General features: G+C 41.1%; 1 protein-coding gene across 1 annotated transcript; it reads right to left on the reverse strand.

Moving 5' to 3' along the window:
• Window positions 1-1,414: 1,414 nt before the first annotated feature.
• GLOD5 (glyoxalase domain containing 5) lies at window positions 1,415-8,080 on the reverse strand. The gene is made up of 4 exons (XM_069108258.1): window positions 8,066-8,080; window positions 6,945-7,081; window positions 6,728-6,758; window positions 1,415-2,477 (listed from the first exon to the last, which is right to left on the reverse strand). The coding sequence occupies exons 1-4, from the start codon at window positions 8,078-8,080 to the stop codon at window positions 2,334-2,336; spliced, it is 327 nt and encodes a 108-aa protein (XP_068964359.1). The 3' UTR covers window positions 1,415-2,333.
• Window positions 8,081-10,343: the final 2,263 nt, after the last annotated feature.

A 10,343-nucleotide genomic window follows, 5' to 3' on the forward strand; every position in this document is an offset into this window, starting at 1 on the left:
TGCTGGGAGTGATCAATGTTGCGGGGTTATGGAAGGCTAGGCACACTGGTGCATTGTTGGTGGAACTATGATTCGGTAAACCATTTTGGAAAGCAATTTGGAATTATGCATAGGGAGCTACTGGGGTTTATTGAGTGAGTGTGTGTGTATAGGAGGAATGTCTGGAAGAGGGGACTGCCACTGGATCGGACCCTGAGGCCAGGCAGGGGGAATCGAGCGTCAAACATCACAAACCCTGAGGACTTTCGGGACTCGCCCCTCAGGCCTTCAGGCCCTGCCTCCCGTCCCACCCACTCTAGATCCCGCCCCTCGTGCAGTCCGAGCACGCACGCACACACACGTACACATACATGCACAGACAATATGGACTGCAGCGAAAAGGTCTCAGACTTGACTAAACGATGCCAGAGTGGCAGGCCGAGCGACCAGTGTGGTCTCTGAGCGCCCCCTGGAGGAGAGAGAGGAAATTGAGCTAACAAGGCCCACGCCTGGTGGGGCACCGCCCTTTTTCCTAGCTTCCCCACCTTTATTTTAGTTTTTTTCTTTTGGTTTGCTGTTTTTAGCAAAAACGAGCGTTGTTCTTTGTCAAAGACTTTTCCTGCACCTGTTAGAACAATCAGGGGATCTGGATTTTTTCCTGATGTGAAACGTTCTTTCATCCCTAGTAGGAATGTTGAATATATGAATGATGAATGATGAAAAATCATAATGAATGATTTCTTGCATAAATCTCTACAGAATTTTGTTTAAAACTTTTGAATCAACATTCATTAATGATGGTCTGTGGTTCTGTTTTTACGTATTAAAAGACTATATTTGTCTCATGCAACTTTCTTTTTAAAAAATTTCTGGGCTATGAAGTGGTAGCCCCAGAAGTGTTTGCTGTCCCAGACAGGGGCCCTGCATTTGCTTCTTACCTTGCTCTTTTCAGTCCCAGCCCTTTGGTGATAGGCCTGATAGTGGCCCTTGTAGTTGGTGGGAAGACTTGCCCTCCAACTTCATCAGGCCCCTTCAGGGCCTGCCTCTGTGTCTGCCGGCCTCGCCTTTTAGGCCTGCCTCTGCCCATAACTTTTTTTCAGTTAATATATTTCTCCTATAATTTTTAGTATCTCCTCTTTTGCACACATTTTAGGTGTATTTGTTTGCTTTATAATTTGTTAATTCTATATTCAGTTTATTAATACTCTCTTTTTCTATGTAGTTAATGTATGTTTTCAAGGATATGATTCTCTTCCCCTGAGAAATGCTTTACATGAATTTTTTTTCAAATTTTCTGGTTTTCTTAAACATTTTAATTTATTTTTTATTTTTAAACATTATTTTTTAAAATTTTGAGTTCCAAATTCCCTCCCTCCCTTCCCCACCTACTGAGAAGACAATCAATACATCAATTACACATGTGGAATCATGCAAAAAATCATTCCATATTTTCCACATTTTTAAAAAAGCAAGGAAAGTAAAGTGAAAAATTATACTGTAATCTGCACCCTTCTTTTTGTTCTCTCTTTTGTCATCATGAGTCCTTTGGATTGTCTTGGATCATTTTATTGATTAGAATAGCCAACTATTTCACAATTGATCATCATTACAACATTGCTGTTACTCAGCACAATGATCCCCTTCTCACTTCACTTTGCATCAGTTCATACAGGCCTCCCCATGTTTGTTTTCTGAAACCACCCACTTATCATTTATTATAATACAATCATATATTACAGCCTGTTCAGTCATTACCCAATTGATGAGCATCCACTCAATTTCCAATTATTTTTTTTTCTTTTTGGAGGGCAGTTGGGGTTAAGCCACTTGCCCAAGGTCACATGGCTAGTTTTTGTGTTAAGTGTCTGAGGCCGGATTTGAACTCAGGTCCTCCTGATTGCAGGGCTGGTGCTCTATTCACTGCACCACCTAGCCGCCCCCAGTTTCCAATTCTTTACTACCACAAAGTAAGGGGTGTTCAGAGAAGACTAGGCAGACAGATAGTAGATTTCCTATTTAGATATTTCGAGAATATCCCTACCTTGGACTAAATTTCAGAGTCACCCTTTAAGAGAGAGAAGTTTCATTCTGTCACAAGTAGAAAGCCTTATACAGATGTTGTACTTTCTCTTGGTGTGATTAATGCACATGGACACCCACCGTCTTTCTGGAAGTTTAGGGAAGTACACGTGTCATACACATACATGATGTGTCCTACAGTGCACAGGACAGTATATCCAACATGTTATGTCAATATGAGATATATCAAATTATGAAATTATTTGTGGGAGGGTGCTAGAAGAAGGAGGAAGGTAAAATGAAAGACACACTATGCAAAGAACAATGCTAAAGAATCACACTTTGTACCCAATGTGTTCTGTAATGTACTTGGAAACTTCAATCAGATTCTTGTCAGGGTCTCGGAAGTACACTGATTCAATTGGCCCCCGCACTCCAGTTCTGGTCACTGGGCCTTCTTCAATAGGGATGTTGCAGTTCTATTACAAGGAGAGGAGGTGAGTCATTCTCATGGATCAATTACAAACAAGACAACATAACAGAAGTTGAATCTCAAGGAATACATTTAGAAGCATCGATATTTTCTCAAAAGTCCCCCAAAGTCAATTAATTTCACACCTTCACGTCACAGAATTTCTAAAAGGTCCTCAAAGACTATCCATATATCTAGCACACAGTGGAACAAAAATCCTGCCTACAATACAATGTGCCTTTGCTGGTCACATTCCCAAAATGTCCCCAAATAGTCCTCCTTCCCCCTCCCAAAGAGCCATCCCATAGAACAAATACAAAAAGAAAAGAAAAAGAGAAAAAACTGGTCCTGTCACACAAAAGTCTTAGGACCCCCCCCCACCTCTGCACAAGAGTGTTCCTTCTTCTTCCCATCTGCATTGTTGTAGTTACTGTGTATGTTATTTTCTGGGCTCTGCTTCCCTCTTCTCCATTAGTTCATAGAAGTGTCCTCAAACTTCTCTGCATTCATCACCCACATCCTTTCTTACAGTACAGTCTAATTCCATGACATCACATACCCCCATTTAACCATTCCCTGATCAATGGGCATCAACTTTATTTCCATTTCTATACTTTCACAAAAAGCATGGCTACCAATATTTTGGCATGATTTGGGACTTTTTTCTAGTCAATGACCTCTTTAAGGGTATAAACTGAGGGCAGCTAGGTGGTGTCACGGATAGAGTGCTGGCCTTGGACTAAGGAAGATCTGAGTTCAAATCATGCCTGTGTGGCCCTGGGCAAATCACTTAACCTCTCAACCTCAGTTTATTTATCTGTAAAATGGGAATAATAGCACCTACGATTATTGTGAGGATCAAATGAGATAATATTTGTAAAGCTCTTTGAAAATTTTCTGTAAATACTAGCTTTAGATAATTTTATACAAATCTACATAAAATGCTAGCTAGTAGCAGCAGCAGCAGAACCTCTGGGTCAAAGGGTGTGGGCATTTTAGGGACTTTATCTGTGAAATCCAAAATTGCTTCACCAAAATGCTTATACTGATACACAGCTCCACCAAAAATGTATTGGTGTCCCTTCGTTCCACAGCACCTCACATTTTGACTATTACCATGTTTTGCCAATTTTTAGCGTATAAGGCAAAACCTCAAGGTTGTTTTGATTTGTATTTTTCTTTGTATTTATACTTTGGGGCATTCTTTTATATGTTTGTTAATAGATTGCAATTCTTTTAAAAACTGTTTCTATCCTTTGATGATTTGGGGAGTGGGTTTTGATTATATGCATGTTTAGGTGGCACTGCAGTGGTTAGAGCACTGAACCTGGAGTTAGGAAGACCTGAGTTCAAATTCGTCCTCAGATACTTACTAGTTGTGTGACCCTGGACGAGTCACTTAACCTATGTTTGCTTTAATCCACTAGAGAAAAAAATGGCAAATCTCTCTGGTATCTGCACCAAGAAAGCTCTATGGACAGTACTAGTGTGCTATAGTACATAAGGTCACAAGTCAGGACTGTGTGAGAGTGATTATGAGTGTGTGTGAGTGTATCTTTTTGATTACTTTCCTTCTTGTCCTAGACATATTAATGTTGTCTTTGCACAAGTTTTTTCAGTTTCACGTAATCATTTATCTATTTTTTATCTTTTGTAACTGCCTCTAGTGTGGTCAAGAAAACACTTCCTAACAATTACTTTTTGTAAGACAAATGACCTTTTTCTTTTCTCATTTTTTGTAGTGTGATCGTTAAGATTAAGTTCATGTATCCATTTATAAGGCATTGTGGAGTGTGATGTGAGATGCTGGTCTAAGCCTATTTCAGCCAGACTGATTTCCAGTTCTCCTATCAGATAAGCACTTATTTTTTCTAGTTCATCAGACACAGGGTTGTCTAGTCTGTTCCACTGATCTATTCTCTATTTTTAACCAATACCAAATGAGGTCTCTTTCATCCCCACCTGTCTGCACTATTTCCCTGGATATTCTAGATTGGGGGGGGGGGTTCCACATTGTTTTTCTTTTTTATTATCAAGTTCCACATAGTTTCCCTTTGATAACTTGATTGGTAGAACATTGAAACTGTAAATTAACTTATGGTACTGTCATTTTTATTATATTGGCACAGCCCAGACACGAGCACGAAATATTCCACCAACTATTTGAGTTATTCTTTATTCTTCAGGGAGTATTTTATAATTGAATCTACACAAGTATTTTGTGTGTTTGTGTCCAAATATCTTATCTATTTGGTAGTTATTTGAAATGTGATTTCCCTTTCTATCATTGCCTCTTGCATTTTATTAGTATTATATAGAAATGCAGTTAATTTTTGAGGAAAGATGCTGGTCCCAGCAGAGGGTGGCAGGATCTCTAACTTCACCTCTCAATCATTCCCCAGTCGGGTGCTAAACTCTGTCAGTCCCAATCTCTCACCTAAGGACAGAAGACAGACTTTCCTAGAGCCCAGTTCCATACTGAGAAGGCAGATGGTAGGAACCATCCAACTTGAAGGTTTGGGAAACCTCGTCAGCAGCAGGACAAGGGGACAAAAGATTCACCGATAGAAAGGAACATGGCGGTAGAAGTGCTTCACCAAGGGAGTGATGGCCCAAGATATTACTAACAATGAGGATGATGAACAAGGTTTGGGATTTTAAGGCAGGGAGAGAAGCAAAAGGACTAAACATGGGGCTGGCACATTTGTGGGTGACGTGAGGAGCAGAGGAGGACATCGTGGCAAGGAAGGAAACATCACCTGATCTGCACACATATCAGTGCCCACTAAGAGAGGGACTTCAGAACTGGGCACCTGATCGCAGAATCTGGGGGCCTCCACTATCCAGGTCATGAAAGTGGTATTCAGGATCTCACTCAAAAACACAGCCCTCGGCAATGGTGTCTTGACCAAGGAAGCTGGGTGTATTGCTTCTAGGAGCATGAAACAGGTGAAACTGGATAAACTTAAAGCTGTGCCTCCATCCAGGATGGAATATCTGCCCCAAGGTCCAAATGATGAGCTCTTTTACCCAGAATCACAATAATCATTTACTCCAAAATCGAAGCCCTCTGGCATCTGGCCTCCCCTGAAAGACCTCCAAAGAGGAGGAACCCACCTGCACAGAGCCCTGGGCCTGGAATCAGGAAGAGCTGAGTTCAAATTTGACCTCAGACACTTCCTAGTTGGGTGACCCTGGGCAAGTCTTTTAACCTCTTCCTGCCTTGGTTATGTCATCTGTAAAATGGGGATAATAACAGCACCTACCTGTCAAAGTTGTTGTGAACATAAGATAATATTGGTAAAAGCACTAAATAAATTGCTACAGCTACTACTCCTATTACAACCACCACCACCATTGAGCTAGCAGCTCACTCAGACCCCCAGAGTTTTTTCAGACAAACTGCTATCTAACCCCACTACCCCTGTCTTATACTTGGGAAGTTGATTTTCTTTTAGCCCAAGTGCAAAATGTTACATTTATCCCTGACGAATATCATCTTATTATTTGAAAAACAATTCAACCATTTGGGATTTGGTAAGTCAAGGCAGCTGTTGGCCCTCCTTTAGGTATGGGCTCAGTGCTAGGCATTTGCCCAGCTGCAGGTCCATGCTGCCTGGTTATTTATTGTCCCCTGTGGGTAGAGCTAAATCTACTGGCCTCCATGTCTGGAGCAAAGGGCAGCTGTTATTGAATCAGGAGAGCTGAGCTGCCACAAAGTAGACTGGCTGAGACTGTTGGCCAGTGACTGAATCTACCTGAGACCAACACTGGCAGAGGAGACTGAGATCCTGGAGTGAAGGCTGAGACTAAGGATGGCTAGTCTGGCACCAAGTGCACTGCAGGTGGATGGCTCCCTATAGGAATCCAGGACCATTCCCTTTCCCATGCACCACAGCATAGTAAGGAGTCAAAAGAGTTGTGACCTGAGAGGCGGGTCCAGACACAAAGGCTCAAGAATTCTGTATGGACTAGCTAGCCCACATTCATTTCTATTTGAGCCCTCGATCCCATTCCAATCTTGGCCAGTGGCATGACTTGAAGCTACAGACTGAGCTCTCTCTTGTGCCCAATGGAGATGATATAGACTGTTCAGGAAGCTATCTCAAGTGCGCACTGGAGAGACTCAAATAGACACTCTATTATTGGATAATTATTACAATGACCCTGTGTTGGCCATGTTTTCTCACCAATAACAATAATAGCTAATATTTATATAGTACCTACTATGTAGCAGGCACCACACTAAGCACTTACTTGAACTATCCCAGTGCCCTCCAAGCAATTCCTGCCGGAAAGTTGCATCACATGACAGGCTCTGCCAATGGCCCACAAGCTCAGGCAGTCCCTACCAAGCTGCCAGGCTTCAAGGCTCATCAACAAAGAGCGGGCCTCCTGCCACCACAGTGAAATAAATCAGACTCCTGCACTACTGCAAGCAAGCTATGAATGCGTGTAAGGAGAATGAGCTTACCTGGAGGTCACCACTCCGAAGCCCAGCGACTTTGAATAAAACGATGTAGTTTCTTCAATACTCTTCACAATCATCACCAGGTGGTCCATTCCACGGATGAGACACGAACATAGCACCTTGCTGCAAGCACTTCGAGCCTGAGAAAAAGAGGAGATTCATCTGTCTTCATCGACTCCCTTCCCCCTGCTCCCACTCTCCCTCCCCACCCCAATTTTAGGGGAAAATGTCTATCCAGATGGTCTAGATGTGGTCATTTTAATTCTCAGGAGGTAGATAACACAGTCACCTCTGAGCTTCTTTTCTCTTTTTGACTAGCCTGGCTTTCAATTCTTCTATTTTTTTTTCCTCCTTCCTTGTCCTTTTCCTTTCTCCTCTGACTTCTTTTCTCTCCTTTCCCCCATCCCACACTTCTTAACTCTCTCCGGCCATTTCAATCTCCCGAGTAATGAAGGTGAGGGGAAAATGCCAGGATAGAGACAGGAAATCACTAGGGGCCCTGAGGAATTCAAGAAGAGAGCATGAAGGAAGGTCAAAGGGCTAAGTGCACAAGCTTGGGAGTTGCCAATTTTTGTCCTACCTTACTTCCTGTCTCCCTAAAGCATAGATTCTAAGAATGCCAGAAAGCCACACAAGGGACAAGGTTATCTAAATGTCAATGTTTTCCAGACCATGTCTTTCCCAAAGGCTGTCCCATGTCCTGCCACTGAACGGTTCTGCTGCCTCTTGCTTGTGACTTTCTGTTGAGGAACCGTCCCTTCTCCCCTCCTGCTGTGCTCCCTGGAGAGGGCAGTTTCAGCTTGACCTCTTTCTGCCCCAGCTAGACAATGACCTTTCTCCCAGTCAGGATGACTGTGGAGTAGCCTTGTCCAGTGCTAAACTCTGGATCTGGTCAGGTAGGAGGAGGAGCCTTTTGTACCATTGACTTTTCACCCCAATTCCATCAGGGTGCAGGCTTTCTGCAGGCAATTCAGTCCCAGAGGTCAGAGTCCTAATGGGGAGGAGCCTCAGGCCACCAGCTCCCACCTGCCTCTTGTGCCAGATGCACCTGGTGAAGCCAAGTATACACAGATTGGTCTCTGCTCACAAGAGGTTAATTCAAGATGCCACTAGAGTGGAAGCACCTGGACATTGGGCATGTTTCTGAAGCCCTGAGTTGGTAGGAGTCTGATTCAAAGGTTAGGAGGGAGGCAGAGCAGCTCTAAGACCCAGAAAGTCACCAGCACCGTCTCTAACCTGTGCTAACCTTCTGGAAGGACATGGAGAAGATCTTAATATGTTCTCATCTGTGTGGTTGGAGGGTATACCCAAATTGATGAGAACATAGATCCTTGGGATTATTTTAATACTGTGAATGAACAATGGAAATGGAGTAGGAGGAGATGGGGCCACGTGGGGTGCAGCTGAGGCAGGTGTGTGCCAGCTCCACATCTGCCATCCTGTGATATTGTAGTAGAAAGGGAATGAAGGGTCTGTCCAAGGGTGGTGCCTTCATAAGGAGAGAATGTGGAACTTGCAACACTTGGACACTGATAGTATTTGAAGGGGGAGGAAGAAGGAAGAACCAAGAGTGCCCTGAAGTTGTAAACCTGAGCAAATGGAAGTATTGGTGGCACTTGGATTTCAACAATTTCCCCCAAATGCACAGAAACTCTAAAAGGTACGGTAGCTAAAAAAGCATGCAAAATGTGCTTTTCGAGATATTTGACTCTGATCACATGGAAGGGAATGGTTCCAGTGAGGAAAAAGTGGTGGCAGACTAATGTGAAGGCCAAGGAAGCTCAAACATGGAAATGGAATGAAACACACACAGTCAAGGACAAATACCAAGAAGTCACACGGTTCTATAAGAAGACTATAAGAGGCAAAAAGAAGACTATAAGGAAGGTTGGACCCAGCATGAGTTAAGAATTCTGGAAAAAAACTTCAGGTACTAAGTCCTCCAAAACTCCATCAGAGGAAGGAATAGTAAAAAAAAAATAAATAAATAAAATAAAAAACCTATGTCAGCATGAAGAAGGTGGTACAATGTTAATGAATGAAAGAAAAGAAAACTCTTCGACTCATATTTTGTTTCCATCTGCTCTGCCGAAGAAAACAATCTTTAGGTTATAAATGGTAGTCCCAACTGTATAATGAGAGAACAGAAGGCAAAGGTAGTTGAGGAGATGGTAAGAGAATATCTAGTTGCTCTTAACAAATTGGAATGTAAAAGGACTTATGGATATGACTGTTTGTCAGTGATCTCTGAAAATCAAGGAAAAGAAGATATATGGGGTATCACAAGAATGGAAATAGAGAAATGTTACCATTTTGAAAAAAAGCTTAGTTTTATTTATTAATTCAATGGTTTTTTATTTCCATTTTGTTCATCTCTTTTTTGATTTTTAGGATTTCTATTTTGATGTTTAATTGACAGGTTTTTAATCTGTTGGCTCTCTAGACTTTTTTAGTTGGATGCCCAATTCATTGATTTGCTCTTTCCCTTTTATATTGATGAGAGTGTTGAGAGTATTATACCACTAAGTATTGCTTTTGTTGTATCCCAAAATAATTTTGGTATGTGGTCATTGTCATTATCTTTCATGAAATTCTTGATTGTTTCTGTGATTTGTTCTTTGATGAACTCATTTCAAAGGATTATTTGGTCATTAGTTAATTCCTAATCACTTCATTAGTGTCCTTTCATAAATGTTTATTGCATTGTGGTCCATAAAAGATTGTTTTCTGTATTTTTTTAATGTTTTTATGCCTTACTACAGGGATCAACAAACTATGGCCTGAAAACCAAATCCAGCCTGCTTACTTATTTTTGTACAGCCCACAAGCTAAAAATGTTTTTTTTACATTTTAAAATACAATAAAACTTTATTTTAAAATGTAAAAAAAAACATTTGTAACTTATGAACTATACTGAAACAGGTGGTAGGCCATATTTAACCTGTGAGGCATAAGTTTCCAAACCCTGCCCTAATATTTTATCAATTTTTTTTCAAAGGTACCCTACAAAAGCAATGATATACTTGTTTTTATTCCCATTCAATATTCTCCAGAGGTCTATCATATCTAACTTTTCTCAAATTCTATTCATGTCCTTCACTTATTTTTTGTTTATTTTTTTATAATATTTGTCATGGTCTGAGAGAGGTAAACTGAGTTTCTCTCTGTTATAGTTTTACTGTCTATTTCCTCTTATCATTCATTTAGCTTTTCCTTTAAGAATTTAGATTCAATTCTATTTGATGCATATATATTTGGTATTGATATTAATTCATTGTATTTCAGCATTTCATTCATTTGCTTTCAGAAAAAATATATAGTTTCCCTACTTCTTCTAAGTCTATTTTTGCTGTTGCTTTGTTTGAGAACATGATTGCAACCCCTTTTTTACTTCAGCATAAG

The sequence above is a fragment of the Petaurus breviceps genome, unplaced genomic scaffold (genome assembly GCF_028583685.1).
Source record: "Petaurus breviceps papuanus isolate PSGF00001 unplaced genomic scaffold, PetGlider_PUasm1.0 90333, whole genome shotgun sequence".
Lineage (NCBI taxonomy): Eukaryota > Metazoa > Chordata > Mammalia > Diprotodontia > Petauridae > Petaurus > Petaurus breviceps.